This window comes from Platichthys flesus, chromosome 21 (genome assembly GCF_949316205.1).
Source record: "Platichthys flesus chromosome 21, fPlaFle2.1, whole genome shotgun sequence".
NCBI classification, from domain to species: domain Eukaryota; kingdom Metazoa; phylum Chordata; class Actinopteri; order Pleuronectiformes; family Pleuronectidae; genus Platichthys; species Platichthys flesus.
In genome coordinates, this window is record NC_084965.1 from 11433369 (window position 1) to 11453587 (window position 20219).

At 42.0% G+C, this 20219-nt stretch overlaps 1 protein-coding gene across 2 annotated transcripts; it reads right to left on the reverse strand.

The window, feature by feature from the left end:
* Positions 1-9345: 9345 nt before the first annotated feature.
* On the reverse strand, positions 9346-19832 carry si:dkey-118j18.2 (uncharacterized). Of its 2 annotated transcripts, none has more exons than XM_062379242.1 (5): positions 19453-19832; positions 19103-19179; positions 18821-18980; positions 14619-14751; positions 9346-12056 (listed from the first exon to the last, which is right to left on the reverse strand). In XM_062379242.1, the coding sequence occupies exons 2-5, from the start codon at positions 19120-19122 to the stop codon at positions 11836-11838; spliced, it is 534 nt and encodes a 177-aa protein (XP_062235226.1). In that variant the 5' UTR covers positions 19123-19179; positions 19453-19832; the 3' UTR covers positions 9346-11835. The 2 variants fall into 2 exon arrangements, with proteins under 2 accessions (XP_062235226.1, XP_062235225.1); XM_062379241.1 differs by having other exon boundaries at positions 19103-19203.
* Between the last annotated feature and the right edge of the window lie 387 nt (positions 19833-20219).

Genomic DNA, 20219 nt, shown 5'->3' on the forward strand with positions numbered 1-20219 from the left:
TAGCCCTTATCAGCGCTACAATTACAACGATAACACTTCCAGTGTCCCGCCAAAGCAGAAGTTACAATGTCGCCGCCACAATTTATTACCACAACTTTACTTCCCCTTCCCGCAGGCGGAGAGCAGAACATGTATTGGCTCGGGTTGGAGCAATGAGAGGGGAAGGTCAGACTTGATGCAATAAGTCTGGATCCTAATGGCTTCTTTGAGAAACTGGCTCTGATGGTCTGTCGCTCAATTCGCGCGCTTGACTTTTCAGTTCGGTTTCGTCTGCAGCAGTCAATCACTATCTCGTCACGACGTACAGCGCTGACACGGAGTCTGCAGGTGCCACCGTCTGGAAATAATTTTATAATAACCATTGAAATTAGTTTTTTAAATTGAGCCGTAATGGGTTCAGCCTCCATCCATACGAGTGCAAATGAGACGGAGTAAATAAAGTCCTTTATCTGGTTCCTGCTATTAAAGTCACAAACAAATACAAGTACCTCTAAGAAAGAGGGAAAGATCAAATGAGAAAAGTTAACATTCATTCTCAACCGGAGGAGTCTCACTTGATTCGGTCTTCGAAGATCAATGGTGAAGTGTCCAGCAGCTTTATTCACACGATTTCATCTTTCAAAAATGTGAAATTAGCCAATATTTTACCAATCAGGGTAAAATTGTTTTTGCCAAGATGGGGCCCACACTGTCATCCCGCCCACACATGGCAAGGGATGACATGGCAGTTGGGCGGTCTGCTCCTGTGTAGGTGGCCTGATTTTTTTCTTTCTCACTGTTTTGTCCATATTCCCCCTTTATTACATGAGCCAATTTTTGCTCCCATCCAGACTACACCTTGCCTAAAGCATTGTTTGCCAAAAAATGGCCCACATTTATTTTGGGATATTTGGCCCACATTTGCTAGTGGGTCACTTTAGGCTCACGACCATTTTGTCCGGGCCACAAATAGGCCAGAAGTGAGTGTGTGTTCTCTGGGTAAGGACTGAAAGGATTTTGTTTAAAGTGAATATTACAACTAATGTTATGCACAACTTTTTACAGTCTGGACCAAAGTTTATTGACAGTGAGAGCTATTTGCGACGAGCACTGCAGAAAAAGATATGGTCAACAACTTTAACAATTTAATATTTGACAAATCATTCCAATTATATATACTTTTTTTTAAATGCCATAAATGAACAGTTTCATGCTTCTTAAATGTAACAAATTTGCACTTTTCAGAAATTACGATAAAATGAAGAACCTTGAGTAAGTTGGAAAAAATCTATATTTTAAAGAACAAACAAGAAAGTGAGGGTAATCGATAAGATCAACATAAAAAAAAAAAAAGTTGCATCTCTTAGACTTCCTACACTTTCCAGAGACAAAAAGCTAAAAATGAATGGGTATATTTAATATCCAGTTTGAGAAAAAATTGAAATAAAAACATGTAGGAACTTTACGACCTAGAATAAGTTATTATTTGGGTCATTATTAATAACGACCCAAATCTCTGTTTATATAAGTACAACACAGTAAACAGCATAAAAACCACAAGTCTTTGCAAAATTAGCTTTAGGATTCGGCCTCATATTGTCTGATTTAATATTCTAAATTGATGTAATAGGTGGACGAGACAAAGGCAGGAGCTGCTGACGAATCATTTTACCAAATCTTTTTATCTCAAATCTTATCAGACAGACTCTCAGAGGAGTCGGCCAACGTGACACATCAAAGACACTGGAGGTGTGGACGCGTCCATCCTCATTAGTATGAGAGAGCACTGAGCTGTGAGTGATGTGAGAACACAGACACACACACACACCTTGAGCACGACTCCAATTCCCTGCTGTCTTCACACACACACACACAAACACACACACATGCGCCAAGTACATCTCTGGCAATTGAAGCATGAAAAACCTTGGCACGTTCAAAGTCATGAAAACACAAACAACTGGTGTGTAAACACGCACACGTCCAGCCCAGCTGTAGCTTTGTGATATTTCTGCACACCCAAAATCGAAAAGAAAAAAAGGAGAGTATTCCCGGTGATGACAGCGTGAGCAGTCCTGGCACATGATGTTGAATTCTGCATCGTCAACGTGAGCGGCTCTGACTGGCTGTCATCTTCAGACTCGCACTTCAAGCCCGCAAGGTGCTTCTCTTAAGGGGGCTCCGCCGAGCCGCAGCAGGCACAGTTTAGCTCAAACATCACGATTCAATTAAAATGTGAAGTCTCACTGAGCTGATAAACAGGGAGCAGCCGTCCTCTCAGGTCGTCGGGCCCCAGACAGGAGGCGGCTTTTCACAAAGAGACCTGGAAGAGGATGTTCGGTAGAGCAGGTGAGCATCGGGGCCCCGCGGGTTGCTGGGGGGGAAATACACACCAGGGTCAAAGGTCGGCAGGATTTCAGGCCATTCAGAGGGATTTACAGACTCGCCCTTTCTCTGCCGACTCCCTCACTTCTCCAGCAAGGCTCCAATCTTCTGTGGATTGCAGGTCTTTGTCTGCTATTGACAGCTCCCGAGAAAAAAACTCAATCTGCTCAGCGCCAGCACCTTTGAAGGGTTTTTTGACAAACCCCGAAAAAAGTGGCGAGACGCCGTTGACACATTTCATCCGACTCTGAAAAGCTCGGTAGAACGAGATGCACGTCACGTCAAGCCCAACCCACCGAAGGGGAAACGCAACACATCGGAACGCTGAATCAAGATAAGACTTACGACATCTCTCTGAGTGAGATGTTCTACTTCCAGACTGTTTTCGCAGCACGTCTCAGCTGATTTGTTTTTTGACAGTGCAGTGGGAGCAGCAGAGGGATGGATGGATAGATGGATAGATAGATGAATGCTTTTGTTCATAGACCAGTGCTGAGGAGAGCTGCAGGTCCTCCAGGAGGTGAGGTGTTTTTTTTTTTGTATCTCTACCCTCCGTCATTCAGACGAAGCCACTGGTGGATGCGAGTCCCAGACACATGCTCGGATGACAACTTTCCATTTGCAGAACTTGTTTTTTCTGTGATTAGACAGGCGAGACATTTCCAAACCGAGTTACCAGCAGATTCAAGACAGTGCGGGAGAAACTCTGCTTCTTTTAGCCAAGACTCGTACAAGTGCTGGAGCCATCAACACTGAGTCTTTAAGAAAATGAATGATGATTATATCCAGAAACGTTATTAAAACAAAATTGAATAACCCCTCTATCTTGGCTGCAGCGTCATTATGCCCAGTCTGCACCAGATGCTCATCCTGCACTCAGACTTCCCCACTTAGCCTGTCATCACAAAGACAGAGCAGACCCCTGCCCCTTAGATGATATCTGCAGCGGTGGGCCCAGGCTGAACCTGCTTCTCATGCCTTCAACGCCTGATGTGAACCAAAGCAAGAGAGTGGACGACAGTGTTTTAGAAGTGAGGGAAACAGTCAGTGCTTCTCTGATAGTCTTGTTTTTCTTTCCTCATCACTTATCAAAGCCTTTTAAATAAAAAGGCTCTGATCCCACATGAAATAACTAATGCATGTCGGCTGCTGACACCAGTGCCCTTTAGAAAAACCCAAGATGGATAATAAAGGAAAACAGATCAGACAACCCGGCAAGATTATTTGTTTATCGGTGGTGGAAGATGTTCTCAGATCCTTAATAAAACAATGTGAATATACTTCATTACAAATTAAAGGTCTTGAAATAAATCTTTTAAGTAAATGTTCAAATGTAGCGTCAGCGAGATGTATTCAACCGATTTGAGAAATAATGAAATGTCAGTAAAAGTAAGTATAGTTATACTGGATTTTATATTAAATTATGAAGTTATCAATGCTGACCTTTAACTCTGTAGCTGGGCGAAGTGGAGCTATTTTAGATCTGGCTGTTCCTAGCCAAAGAATTTGGCCCCTCCCAGGGGAGCCGAGACGAATCTGAGGGGTCGTGACTTGATTCATGGGGAAGAAGAAAAGAACAAAGAAAAACAAAGGTGTGCTTCAGAAATCTGTATTTTAAAACTGCGTTTTCTTTTTTTACCGGGCGGGAGGGGGGGAAACATCGGAGACGTGCCTCTTTGCAGATCACTTCCACATGTAAATATCTTTCAATGTTTTCCACGCTTTGACACCATATTCCAAAAAGCAATTGACTGGATATTTGGTTGAATAAAAATGAACCAAGTTAACAAGCAAAGAAGGAAATTAGAGCAAGAAGAGCTGGTGCGGAGGCAGAGAAATGAAGAAAATCTGTTGAGTTAATGACCTGCAAAACTCATTTAGGTTCCTTGATGATAGAATTTGAAGCATAATAAAAATAACGATGAAAAAAACAAATCTTTAGTCACATTAGTGGTGGGTATTCCGGTCTGAAATGACTGAGGCCAACAGAAGCATTAGTAGCAGTGTTTCTGACATCGTATCCATCCTCACCCATTTCTGGAATGTGCTTTCCTGCTGAATTCAAACGGTGAGGTGCTCGTTTTTCTTTTTGTGTCATGGCCACTGCAGGCATACCAGCCTCTGAATACTTGTCATTTGATAGGTAACGCACCTTAATGCAAGGCTGGGATGTGCAACACGTCTTTTGACAGACAACAGAGACCTCAGTGATTCTGAGGAAGCTTCGGTGCAAATCCTCGAGGAGTGTTTTGTACTGTGTGAATTATATACAGCTGTTTTTATAGACATGTAATGATACGTGAGGTGGTTCAAATGACGCATTGTTAGCTGTATACAAATAAGCTCATTAAGATTAAGATTAAGATGCATTTATTAGTCCCAAACACATGCACAGACATGCAAAGGCACATTCATGCAGGTAGGGAAATGTAATCTCTGCTTTTGACCCATCTGTTGCAGGACACACAGAGCATGTACGGCGCTCGGGGAGCAGATGTTGGGGGAGTAAGGTGCCTTGCTCAGGGGCACTAGACAGGGTAGGGAGACTCTTGGATTTTTGGACAGATCCATCCAGGTTCATCTTTTGTTGTCTCTCCGTGGAGTCGAACCAGAGACGAACCAGAGACAAACCAGAGACCTTCTCTGCCCATAGTCCAAGTTTCTGCCACTAGACCACCGCCTGAAGCATAATACAATGTATATAGAATCATTTATATTATATTTAACAGACAGATGAACACACGGGTCACTGAATTAAATGTTAAAGGTGATTTAAATAACCGTGTGCAAACATAGAATAATATCACATTAAGCAGATATAATATTGTTTCTAATATTCACATTAATGTCCATTTTATTTCCAATAACCACACGAGAGCTTCACATCCCATATTGTTTCGGACCATAAAGCTCTATATGGCCGTTGAGTTGCCCGTGCTCAGCTTATTTGTATGCAGCTTAGTGATGCAGCAGCTGAGAGGCTGAGATATGACAAATGAATGTCCTTGAGTATGTACGCCACTGCTCGTTCTACATAGGGCTGCTGCACAATTGATCTTGATGGTGCCCAATTATTTTTTCCATCTAAAGCATAAAGTTTTGGAGCAAAAGTCAATGCCATTTTTTTTGTTATTTCTGTCAGTAAAACGTGTAATAAAAGACATCAATCTACACTGCAGCACTTTTTGGTGTCACCATGATTTGGAGCAACAAGTGCAGGCAGCTGACAAACGTAGGGATGGAACCTTCAGTGGTGCAACACTGCTCTCTAGTGGCGCATCGGGGGGAAAATGTGAACCTGTCGCTCAGAAATATCGACGCAACAATATGTACATTTCAGCTCTGAGGTCCCTGTAATCATCCTTCATGTCCACAGTGACTGGGAAGTGACAAGGGATCAACGTTCATTCTCATAGAAGGCTTCAGTCGTTCTGTTATACATATCAAGTGGAAATATAGAAAAGGACACACACATAAGAATAATAAAAGAACACAAAAAAAAACGGTATAAACTGAAATGTAAAGAATAAGGATAGGGGGAGTTAGCCCTTGTGTTTCTTCCATTATTCACTTTAGCTTTGGATGGAAAAGGAACAACCACAGCAGCCACAATCTGGTTAAATGTTGATTTTGGCATTTGACTGTTGTTGCACTTTGTTTCATTTATTTCTCAACACTGAGTAAACTCAACACAGCAGAGTTCGATTTGGATTAAAGTGAAGAAACTCCACTTGTTTGGAAACTCGATTCAGCAAAAGGTCACCTTTAATTCCCGAAATAAGAGAAAACTTTTCTGCAATCTGCCGCGGCTGCAGCTCAATTGAAACAAAGAGAGAAAGAAAGCAGAGAAGATGTGGGTGTTGGGCATTGATGGATCATGGAATGGATGCATGAAGTCAATTAATTGCAAAAAAAAAAAAATGTATAGATTGACTTCAAAGACTTGCAAAACACCAACAAAGAGATGAAGAAAAGGACGATGAAGTGAGTGAAAATGACCAGAGGAACTCAAAACCACCACATAGCAACTTCCAACACCCACAGAGATACACAGCAACCACAAAATACTCAAAAACAACTACAAACAGATGCACACCGGCTACAGAGATACTTTTCTGTATTCAGGGGCCCATTGTCTCATCGTCCATCCACACGGTTGGCAGGCAGACGCCGTCAGTCGTCTCACGGTACCGACTTCACCCTGAGAAGAAGTATGAAGTGTTTTGGCAGCAGTTGGTACGTTTTTTGGACGAGGGATCAACTGTTGAGTCGCAGATTGAGAGCAGATTTGCCCTGCTGCCCCCCTCCCCCCGAACCCTGGTTTCACCCGTCCGATGACACGGATCACCTCTCATCCTCACACAGCAGTTAGCCGATTGTTTCCGAGAGCTAAAAGGCTGCAGGGGGAAAGTTAACTCTGCATGTGGGTAACTTTGACATAAAAGATGTAAAAGGCGCGAGCGATGAGAATACTCAAAAACGCTGCCGCTTTTCCCAAGGAGACGGTGACGTGACAGAAATAATTCAATTATGGAAGACATCAAATATCACCAAACCAATGACATTGCTAAATGAGATGACAGGATGAGTGAAAAGAGACTTGACAGATCTATCGAATCGCTCAGCTCCTTGAATACTGAGGCGTTCAGCTGACAATCCAAACCTGCATCTCCTCCACCCACTACGCTTTATTGATCCATTTGGAAGCAGATGTCTTTTTTAGGGGTGAGTGAAATGTATCTACCAAAGTCACCCCCCCCTGCATCTCCTCCCTCTGCCCAGGACGGGAGACAAGACGCAGCGTGTCAGAGACCCTGAAGGAGCCTCAGTCTGAAGACAGAGACAAAACCCCAGGGACATCAGAGCAAAGCGAAACCATCTATACCACCTAGGAGTATTTGCTTTTTACCGTCCCGCTGCACCCAGCCAAGTTCTGAGGCAAAACAGACCCAGTGGAGGAAAGAGCGGTGACCCGGGCTGCCCCAGTTTGTCAGACAGTAATTTAGACTTCGAGGAGAGCGACAGTTGTTATGACCTGACAAAAAAGAAAGCGTTTTTACAACTCCAGCCCGTTTTCCTTTACTTCTTCTGTTCTCTCGGTTAGAAAGCACTGAACAATCTCAAGTATGTATTGGATCTTTGTTAATAATGTATAATATAAACAAACTTGAACAGGTCTTTAGGAGTTGTTGTCTCCCAGTGTTTGGCCCACACTGTCACACTTTCATCCGGCCCATTTACGGCTCGGGAATGATAACACTTCAAATCTGTATTGTACAATCTGGGAATGTTCTGTTTGGAACCTCCAGTCATAACCAAACAGGGTGAAACTATCATCAGCTGGATGCTGCACAAAACTTCCTGATGATGACAAATGCTCCCAAACTCCAGCCCCCCCCCCCCCCCCCCCCTCACATTTAAATTAGAAACTCTGCCGTTATTCTGTGCTATTGATTAATTACTTTGTCTTCAGAGATTTTATTACGTTTGTTGAATTCGGTTCAACTACAGACACATTGAACTGTAACTGTACTTCTGTGCTTTTATTTTATTGTTTACTATACCTCTGCCAAAGAGGTTATGCTTTCTTTGGCGTTTCTGTCTTTCAGCAGAAGCCATTTTCTTGAAACTTGGTGGGGGGACAGCACAAGTTAATAATAAAGATAAAAGATGTGAAATGTAGGAATCAGTGTTCCTGGAACTTGACCAATCAGGGAGCTGAAAAATCTCGATTCCTGCTTTTACATCCGTCTTTTTCTGAATTGAGTCAAATTGCTTTTGTATCCCTTTAAGGTTTGAGCACCTTAACATAGTTTACCAAGATATACAGTGGTGGCCAACATTATTAGAACACCTTTAGGATCTGACAAAATTGACCTTTTTTTTTGCCTACAAAATTTAATTTCATAATGTTCATGAACCATGCAGATGGTTGCTCTGGGCACAAACAAATAACCGATGAAGTGAGTCCTTCCGTTTCTATCCACTTCTAACTTGAATATTTGGTATGTCCACCTTTTGCAGCAATTACAGCAGCACATCTCTCTGGCATAGTGTCAATATGTTTCCTGAGAACTTCAACTCTAATTTTATCCCATGCCTTCTGCATCTCAAGCCAAAGGCTTTCCTTTGAATGTACAATAGATCTGTCCAGTTTATTTCCCGACTCGCCTCAAATTGTTCGAGTTCAGGTCCGGACTTTGAGGTGGCCAGCCCATCATTTTCAAATATCCAGCAGATTCCTTCTGTCGCAGAAGTTCCGGCAATCGTTAGAATAATTTTTAGGGTCGTTGTCCTCTTGGAAAATAAATCCAGGCCCAATAAGACGACTCCATGATGGTACTCCGTGCCTCACCAGAATGTTGTGGTATACTTTCTTATCCATTGTGCCATCAATTTTCACTAAGTCACCTGTTCCTGTGGCTTAAATGGCACCCCACTCCATAATATTACACCCTCCGTATTTAACTGTTGGCAACAGACACTCATTTTTATATCTTTCCCCCACCCTCTATCGAACATACACTCTTCGCTTGTTGCCAAACTGTTCAAACTTGGACTCATCAGTCCACAACACTTTATACCAATCTTCCTTTGTCCTACAGTGCTTGGATTGCATCTCAAGTCCTTGGCTATGTGGCGGTTACTCCAGCCAGCATCAAAAAGGGCCTTGTTATCCTTGTTTTTTGTAATGACCTAAATCTCCTTATGATGGCTCTAATCTATGGTTTAGAGAGCATAATTGATGACTTTGTAGATATTTCAATCGTTTAATTGGTATTTTAACGGCCAATTCAACAAAAATAAATGAAACCTCTTAAATATGCTGTGTTCTAATAATTTTGGCCACCACTGTATACGACCAAGATAAACATAAAGTGTGCCTGGGGAAGCCAAACAAGTGAAGTCAGTAAATAATGCATAACCACATTGTCCTGAGGAGACTCCGTCCACGAGTAAAGAAAAATAACACTAGCGATATTATGAACAACAGTTTAATACAGACGACACAATTCCCCAAAAATCAGACAAAAAAGAAAATCCCCTCAACTCACGAAGCTACTCACTGAAGAGATTGGACAGGTCACCCACCACAGTAATGGACGTGAAGTGGACAAACAGGTCATGGGTTTACAGTGGACGCCTGTAACACTTAAGTTTGGGTGGTCAGTCTTCATCATGCTGCTGCTATAGTGATGTCAACCGAGTTCAAGGCCATGTGCTTGTACGAGCTGTGTCGTATAAACACAGCTTCTCAGTCGCATCGTCCAGATTGTATAACCACAGGAGGGATTGTGGCTGCTCCACGATTTGTCATCACAATACGGCGGATTATCATTGTAACACATTGCGTTGTGACATTTTCAGATTATTTTTGTATACATATATATATATATATATAGTTTCCCACAGGCCCAAAAGTATGTTTATACAGCATTTAATTGCTTTTCTTTTTCGATCAGAAACTGTACACAGATTATATTTTTGCGGGAACAAAACATGGAGGTGGAGCATCTTCATTATACAGACTTATCTGAAATGCAGTGACACATAAAAAGCAAAGAGCACAGTAATAACCTTTTCCAAAAGCAATACTATAAACAGAGAACACAGGAGAGGAAACACACACACAGTTGGCCGACTGACCTCTACCAGCCTGTGGTAGATTCACATGAAAAAGACAAAGAACAGAAGCTGATGGCTTCATTTTCTTAGGAGAAAAAAGTGATAACTGAGTTTTGACTTTAGAGCATAAGCAGGAAGCTGTGCGGTTTTTTTTGTTTCAGGATTGTAACACATCATCCAAACTGAATATTACAATTCACAACATCAAATCTGATCTGACAACTGGGTGAACAACTCCAGAAAATGTGTCGTTGTGTGTTCAAGGACTGAAACTGTTCTGACCTGGAATCTGTCACATCTGTAATGGCTGATCATGACCTCTAAATACAGATGTGAGTGCATACAGAAGCATTGAGGTCACATTTGAGATCCGATCACATTTGGATGTGATCTGGTACGCATGTGGCAGTTGTTAGAATCAGATTGATTTGTAAAGATGCGCAGGTATCCTTATTAGGACAACGCATTGACTTTCAATCATTGTGGGCAGCCAAACCAAAGCCTATATAACTAAATTTAACCTTGAATAATTCATACCAAACCCTAACCACAAAGTACATGATAAACCAAACCTTAACCAGGACCTCAGATATGACATTCGGCCTCATTAGGACCAGGCTTTGGTCTCCATGAGGTCAAGTCTGAAAAGGGTCCTAAAGATGTAACATAAACAAGTAGACAGATATTTACATGATTTGAACAACGTGATTTGGTCTTTGCGAACAGAAATTACATGATTATTTGCATAAAGAGCGGGGAGGTGAGATCATATCACAAGTGGTCACAGGAGACGCTTTCAGGACGTTATTTAAAGTCAGGCGTGAAGAGACGACCTTCACAGGACTCACAGGACGGATGTTGATACCAGGGCTGAACTTAAAGGGACCCTATAAGAAAGACCAAAATAGATGTTTGGACAGAACCTTGCATCCTGGCACGTAGGTGTTAATGGAGAGCAGGAACAGGAACAGAAACAAAACGGTGACAATCAACAGAGAACAATCTCTTGTCTACTGCCACAATGTGTTCCGTTTATTTCATCAATGTGTTCCCCTTTCCTGCTCGCCCTCGCTCACTTCCATTCACAGACGTAACAAGCACTGGGGACGCCTGATTATGTCCCAGAGTGATAATCGCGACGATGTATTAAACAACAGCAGTGACGCTAAAGAGGTCAATCTTTAAGTTTGGGCAGTGCAATCGTTAGTAAATACTTCTTTGTCTGCACATTAACAAATGTGCAGACGGCTTGAAGAAGTTGAGACTGTTCATTTATCACCATAGACTGTTGTTGAGTTCTTGTTTTGAGAACAGTGTCAACACACGAGCATGAAGTAATGTGTAGCACAGCAGCATGTACTAACAACTGTCGAGCCTCTGATTTCGCCAACCTCCCCCCCGCTTTAAAAGTGAATTAATCTGTGAAAGGAAGTGGCCTCAAACTAACAGAAAACTTGGGAGAAAGAAATATAAAAAATAAAACAAAACACACTTTAAAGTCTCTTCTCTCTCTGCTTATCTGTACCCTGGCCACTTCCTGGGAGCTTTGAGTCGAGGGTGTTACCCTCATCCATGCTGGGAGGCAGGTTCTGCGGTCCTGACTGAGGAACACAGGCTTGCTGTTGTCATCTGTTTTCGCCACGCTCGTCAGATGACCACTTTTTTGATGACAACAATGCAAAGTAGAAAAACAAGTTGTCTCTGAAAACCACCAAACACACACGCACACACTTGCGTCCAAATAAACTTCTGCACTCATGTGATGAGAGTTAGGCTGGCGACGATCACTGAGGTTGAAGATAGGAAGGCAGTGCATGGAAAAGGCAAACTGGCGTCGGGGATCGATTAAGCGGACCTGCTCGCCGACTCGCACTCACTTAGGCTAATAGGGCCGTCTTGTAGACTGACTTGTGTGAAGGGGGACGCTGTGTAGGGAGGCGGGGCTTCATTTATGCTGGACGAGTCTCCTTCCTCAGGAATGAGAGGAGTGCAATGGGAGGGACAGGGGGCGTCGGTCTCGTCGACTAGAGCACACTCGCTGTAGGGAGGCGGCTTGAGGTCGTCCTCTGAAAGGAAGAGGAGGAGAAAAGTAAATCAGAGAAAATTAATAAACAAGGACAAATAAGTGATAACATCAGGGCTGCAAGATTAAACAAAATACGATGACAATCTAATCTAAAGTTTATGTGACGAAGATTTTGCTGCGTTTGCACTAAAACGATCGATTGCATCAAAACAAATACGCCCAATCACAGCAAGAGGGAGACAAGGCAACACTGTGAATACGTCACTAAGATACCGTGAAATAAAAGTTGATTACTTTTTCCTTGAAGCTGAGGAATACAACAACAAAAATCCACCATTTCAAAATAACAACTTGGTCAGTGGCAGTGAAATCACCTGAATATGTCGACGCTCTCGTCTAAAACCACTTGCTGCACTTCCTCAGTTTTGCAGCGTCTTCTCGTCGTTCAGTTTGTATCGTTTCCCATGCAATTCATTTCGATCACAGACATGCACCATCATTAAGAAGGCATGCAAAATGGTGTCAGTGCAGACACATTTGGAAATAAAGGCCTTCCTACAGTACTGATACCTTGATGAATCAGTAAGATGAAAACAGATCTATAAGAGCAAACCCTAAAACCCCCTGAAGCAAGTGATAGGAAAAAAGCTTCACTTGTGACGTGTTACAATCAGTGGTGAAATGACACCATTTCCGACCATATATGCACACGACCTGCTGAACGAGCAAAAGTAGAGACTAAAGCTTGAGCGGCGGTTAGTGATGTGAAAGTGGCTTGGTTATAATGGAAACACTATGACTGTCTTTCCTCTCCTTTAAACCTTCCTGTTAAGAATAAGGGAGACCAAGTATAGCAATTCATTGAAAAAAATATAAATGGATGAGGGTGACGTAGCGGGAACAGTAGGAAGTGGCCAAGATATGAACAGAAGATACTGTTTTCTCTATAACTAGATTTGAAATGAGTTGACTCTAGATTGCACTGGCACAGGAGCAGTACACAAAAGGCATAGCATGGTGTCTATAAAAAAAACTGTGGGTATCATTCTGTTTAGACTTGGTGTACTTTGTCTTTTTGAAGCAGAAAAACTATTACTGTCAGTTTACAGAAGTGCAGTGGCTTTGTGCTTTAGACTCCATCTGGTGTCAGTTTCCTGGTTGTGGTAATGACCTCTAAATATGCAGGTATGTGGGTTAATAATATGTTCTCTCTGTGTAGTTAAGGGTGAAGCAGGTACCCACTCATTTCTAGCGAGATCGTTTTTCAGGACATTTTCAGTGTTGATCTATGACAGACACCACACACTTATAAGTCTCTTTGGGAGTTTGATTGAAAAGATGTGTCCTCTCTGGTTATTATTCATCTATGAAATCCACTCTTACGTCATGAGTGAGTGAGTACAGACATAACCTTTAAATGTTTTAAAGTCACAACTTACTTCTCTCTCCCATCCAACAGTTTGTTATTCAACTTCTTGATGGTTATACATTTTTTGTTTATGAATTATATTTCAATCTGAACACCAATAACAGATCTAAATTTTATAGATTATGTACTGCCACTGACTTTGATCAGCTTATCACACTAAACTTTAGCCCCTTTACTACTCACAATATCTGAAGTCTCCAATAAGAGTGGCTGCGACAGAAGTTATATTGTCATGTTGTTTATTTTACCTAAACCCTGCAGCAGGGTATTTAAAGAGACAATGCTAGCAGAGTGAAAAGGTGCTGTTAGCCAATGTTTAGCCAGTGTTTTGACTCACACACTCAAATTCATTGCTTAACCATTGCTCCTAGTCAGGGTTGAATTCCAAACCTTAAACTTGCAGGTAAAACAAGCTAGCAAGCATGTGAGGGCTGAGCAGCCGAATCAAACATGCAGACAAATTGAATAATGTGAAACTGTTCAAAACAGGTTTGGATGAAAGCAATGATTTATGAACTACCACCTACCACAGCCTGCAGTGACCAATGGGTAAATATTAAGAATGATGGAACTTGCATTTTTCTACTAACTTGCAGTTTTGGCCACTTAAGTTGTAAATTCATTTGAAGCTATATGTGCCATGACATGAGGGATGTGTTTACAGCATTTCCATAACATTAGAAGACGATGATCTATGAGCCTAGTCACAAAACTCGTATCCATAAACTGGAATTTGATCGCTATAGGCGCACGTGTTTCTAGTCTGTCACCAAATGTGGGTTTCTTTCTCCAGTGCAAACCCTCTGCTCACAGTGACCTCAACTTCGGAGTAAATAAAACAGTGTAAATACAGCGGCCGTATAGTCAACACAGACTATTCCACTCTTACTTACACCATGAAGAGAAGGAAAAAATTTAAACAGTTATTATGGGAAATGTAACTAAAACATGATGGTGCTGGATCATTAATTATATAAGTTTGGTGTTTAATGTAAACCTGTGCCATGGAGTCTTTGCCATGGGTCAGTCAGGGCAGTGGAAGACTGTGGCTTGCAGGAAGTTATGGGTTAAAAAACTAAGAATGTAGAAGTTTTTCTGGTTCAACTTTAATGTTCTGGATGAATGAGGAAGGAGCAGATGCAGATTATGTGTGTGTTTAGATGAGTGCGCTACCTCCAGAGACTGCCTCATATGGTGGCGGCATGTCGAGGTGGGAGACGGACGATGTGGGCGGCAGCGTTGTGGAGGGCTCCTCTATTGACAGTTCATCCTGAACGCCATACCAGCTCGGCCACACAGATGTTTGCTACAGAGGGAAGGGAAACACACGTAGTTAATGATACACACAGAAATGCGGAAGTGCACACAAGCACACATAGAGCAAATACACACACATCTGCTGCTACACATGCAGCAGCAGTTTACACAGTCAGATCCATGAGCTGGAGGGAACAGTTTGTACACCTCTGGCACTATCTTGATTCTAAGCGAGCTGGTTTTTCTGCACACAGCTCTGGAGAGGACAGTGCTTCTCAAATCGTTTTATTAATATGCTCTTCCTGTGAGTCTCCCTTCAAATATTTTGCTTCAGGACACCTGTACACAGGGAAGTACAAACATCACTTAACAAATAGCCAACAATATTCGCAGAGAAGAGCGAGATACTGTCCGTCTTCCAACTCTTTGCTGTGTTGTTTTCCAGCACCCGGATGACCAGCAGGTTACACTTTCACCTCAAACCTGCAGGACAATTTTGAACCCCATAAAGTTGTTTACACACACACTGCAGGTTTAGAGGCCTGCCAGTTCATCACACGAATAGGCAGTGGCTGTATACATTACAACCACTGCCCATGAACCAGTCAAGGCTCAGAATGAAGGAGAGCCTGCAGCTTCTGTCATTCGTCACAGTCAGTTTTATCAGATGATCTTTGAAGCTGCTCTCAGACACGCATTGAACTCCAGACAATCTGAAATTATCCAGCGGGGTCAGTTGCTGTAGACATTCTCTATTTTTACTTCGAAAAAGCTAGAGAACAAAAAAAAAAAGAAAAAAGAATGCAAATACTTCAGGGTGAAAAAGCCATGCATGTGGAACAGACTGAGGATGTTAACTTTGGGTTGACTACGGTGCTGATGTGATGTAAACAAGAACATTGAGCTCTCTGCAGTGGAATTTAAACGTCATGTCCTGCCCGCTCTACCCAGGCGCCACACATCTTCTGATGGCTACGGAGATTTTCCAGTTGTTACCCAGACAATCTCATGCTGTGTTCTTCATATGTGAAAGACAAAGTCTCATCAAAATTGCTTTAGCGAGATCGGCAAGCATTACAGCAGCAGTTAGCTCTTATGTCCTCGATCTCCTTTGAGGAAGTTCTCACAGCTATTTACTTTCGTTAGTGGGCTAACTGCGATGGGAACAGGAAGCAAACACATGCAGATCGGGCAGGAAGGTCACCGATGATAGACTGATAACTATTTTTGAACTATTTAAGATTGCCACCCTGTTGTTTTTGCGGTGACGGGGGAAGATGCAGCACAGACAGACCATCATGTTAAAAAGAACGAACATTTATTTTCTATAGAATAAGACAAAAAGATGAAAAGAAACTAATAAAACGGGGCCTTATAATCTAAGTACTATAAATCTCTCGATCTCTATCTCCAGCTGGAATGTATCAACGTTTTTTTTCTTCACCACTCTTCTGGGTTCACTTTGTCTCTTCAGGTAGCCACGAAGAAGATTGTCCAAGAGGCTTAGTGAGTGATACTACATCAAGACTTTTACCCCCACTGTGTGTGATTCATTTAAGTCCAAGACTCGAGTCGTCTTGGCGTCCACCCAGAGAACATTCAGGGTTCGGAGTAATGGATGACTGTGGGGCCTCCCTGCTGCACATTCCATTAAAATCTAAACAGGGAACATTATACACCAGAAACAGCGGAGAGAACAAGAGGGAGCGGAAGAAAGGTAGTAGCAAAGAAGAAAAACAGAGGATGAGAAAGGAGATGGCTGCAGGAGCAAACTGGGGAGTTGCTGAATGAGAAAATATTACGACCTGGTAGATGCTCAAGAGGAAAAGGATGATTGCAAGAAGGAAATTGGAGACCTTCTGTTACTGGACATGAAGCCAGTATATGTCAGATAATAAGATACCAAGAATTGCAATCTCCTTTTTGGAGGGACATTTTTTGAAAATCAAACATTTCCAATAACAAACAGGATGTCACAACGGGAAATCTAAGGCCAAAAACAGTTCAACTCTCCAGTGAATTGGTTATTTCCTGTTTCACAAATATTCAATGAAAGCGAGAAATATCTTTGCCTGTGCCTCTTGCATTTGACTGAAGCCGAGTGATGATAGAAAAGGGCTTAATGAATTTTGATGCAGAATTGGATTTAATTGAATCTGCCCTCAGAAAAAAATGCATTCACAAGTTAGCCTCTTTTATTTGTTAAATAATCTTTTGCAAAATCTACCAGCAACTGTGCAAAGTGGGCAAGCATTAGAATTGGACACAAGAGAAACCTGTTTGCTATACGATTCACCGAGCATATTTTAAGAAGGTTGTGAATCATGGCGATTGCTTCCAGGTGTTCGGGAGAGGCAGTAAAGCACAAAGGCCCTGGAGGAAGCACGGACATGATGACTGTTTAAACCTGTGCCGTAGCCGTAAGAACTGATGTTGTGGAAAGGCTTTACAGTTCTGGAGCTCTTGGAGAACACAAACACAGATAAAGCTACAGTCAAGGGGGGCAATAAAAAGAGAACCCGGCATTTTGAAGTCGTTTTTTCAAAACATAAGATAAATGAAGAACACAAGTTGCAAAGATAAAGAGAGGCTACAAGAAAACTGTGGCGGTTATTTCAATGAGCGTGTGACATTTAAAGAGCAGCCCGAACAAAACACTATTCACTATGTCAAGCCAATTAAACATTAGAAGAGACTTATTTTTTTCCATCCATCTAACCGTTTACCAACAAGAACAGGAAGCAACAATAATACTTGGAAACAGTCCTATCCTGTGATCGGTGACTTTTGTGATATTTGCACACACACACACAAAAATCTCATGCATGGTTCAAGTTTTACAAACATGCTTAAAAAGTGGCACTCACGCACACACTTCTTTGTAAGTGTAGAACTGTCAAAGCTGGGACCTGCCCGACCTCTCGTGTCAACGAGGTCAAACAAACTTCACAGAAAAAATGTCAACATGCGTGCACCTTCTGAGCATACTTCACTGAGTAGGTAACTGAAAGTGAAATGCAGCCTGTGATGTCGTTCGAGGTGAAAGCGACAGACTGAGAATCACATGCCCGAGAGAGAGAGAGAGAGAGAGAGAGAGAGAGAGAGAGAGAGAGAGAGAGAGAGAGAGAGAGAGAGCAAACAACTCTTCCACAAAAGATTTAACACAGCTGTGGCTTTTATTAGAATTTCTCTTGCTTAGTCCTTGTATTTCTGTGTGTGATGCTCAAGTCTCTCAGCTTACATCGATTCTTTCTGTTTTACAAGAACCTACAATTCAAGTACAATCTTTATAAAGACAGTGTGTGAATGCACTGATACATTGTTAGGGCAGGTCTGCACTGCAAGCAGTAGTGGGATTTTGTATATTGTAATGGTGAAAGAGGAAGACAGACTGGTTGGTCAGGGGTTCATCCTACACCAAGATATTGGCCCAAAAAACAGACAGTATGTTTCAAATTATGGAAGAGCAGCAGAGTCCTGTCAACCACTCACAGCACGAACCCATTCACACACTTTCGTATAGCCCTACTTTCTGCAAAGCTTTTTCTACTGAACACCACAGATATAGCCCTTAGAAGGAGAAGGGAACGAAATCGACATGCTTCCGTTAAGGGGATCTACCTCCTGAGTCACGTCCGCCATCATGAAGGTGGAAGTGATTCAAAACTACCAGAGCAACACACTTGTCTTGTCAAGTTTCATTTCCTTTAAAGAAGGAATTTGAATGAGAAATCACATGATTTCAAACACTTCTATTGAATTTACATATTTTGAGATTGTGAACACTGTTCTATAAAATATGAGCATAGAACGAATAAATAGACAAAAAGTAATTGAATCTTATACACGACATTTTATCAAATTATTCATTCAACATCGTGTATAAGATTCAATTACTTTTTGTCTATTTATTCTTTCTATGCTCATATTTTATAGAACAGTGTTCACAATCTCAAAATATGTAAATTCAATAGAAGTGTTTGAAATCATGTGATCCCAAGTGTGTTTAATTAGACCCCACCACAATAAATGTACATCCTGAGGGCAGGAAACCACTTCGGAGGTTGACAAGTAGCTCATGTGATTAAAATGGAAGACAAACTGAGAGCACAACTTACACTCTGTCGCTCACACATCTGATGGAGGTACGCTCTTCCTCCGACTATGACTATCTGGGCATTGCGTGGGTTGCTCAGGTAGGCCGCCAGCTGCCTCTGTCTGGATCGGTACCAGCACACATAGAAGAATATCTTGATGATGATGAATATGATGACAACTCTGTGGAGGAGAGAAGATTGGGTTGGATAGGAAAATGGGTAGATAAATGTTTGCAAACATGTATATACTGTGTGTGTGTGTATATATATATAAATAAATGGAAATACACAAGTTAAACTCACATGTACCAGTACAGCTCCATGTTTGTGTGATGTCACTGAGCTGAGGCTCTCATAGTTGGTGAATAACTCGCTGATCCCTGGTCAAAAAGACACAAGTTGTCCTGAAAACAAACAGATTTTGTATCGTTTAAATAACCTAAGAGGAGGAAATCACTACCACGTTTTAGTTTTATTTAATACTTAAATGGTTATTCGCAAACACGTTCACACACATCTAAAACCTTAAAGATCACACGCGTTAAACCCGCAGGCACTTTTACTAAACGTTAACAGATGATAACTTTTATCGCGACGACTCCGGCGTAAACTTTGTTACCACAAACCCATAAGTGTGATTTTTTTCAACTTACTTCCTGGCGACACTCCGGCTGTGTGAAGTTATCCGCTGCCGAGGTTTGTCATTTCCCCCTCGCCCTTTGTGGGACGTGATGAGCTCCGGGAACCAGCGGAAGCTAGGCGCTACTTAAGCTAGGCTAACGTGAAGCAGGCCTAACAACAACAGACATTAACCCAGGAGGAGAACAAAACAACAGCTGGAACTGACCCGTGTTATACACATGGCTTCCTGCTGTTACACACAGAGTCACCGGCTAGTTACCCGGGAAGCTGGTGCTTCACTCCGCATGTGATAAACAACAAGACTAGTCTTAGCTCGGGTTAAAGTGAGTTAGCACTGTTAGCTCATCTCTGCGCGTTCAACGCTGCGTTTCGTATCACAGTGGGAGGTGTTCTCAAGAGTGGTGCGTTCAGGGTTTCCCGTAAAACGTCCACCACTCAACACTTCCGTTGTAATGAACAGGATATGGATAGAGGTGATGTTGTTGTTGTTGTTGTCGTCTGATATTACTTTCTAACTAACATATGGCTGCTGGGTGTAAATACCTTAAAATTACATCTGATGAATGACTGTGAAAAGTAATAAATGTTATCGACCATCAGAGGAGCATTGGTGAAGAGTTGACCTATCCTAGTGATTGTACCGAATTGGGCCTTAAATGGTTATATTTCCGAGGGTCTGTAAAGGTAGCACATGATTCTTCAGTCAACCTGGATATTATGTGACAAAATGTGCAGATACATGTAATGTCTATGTGTAATATAACAGTATCATACATGT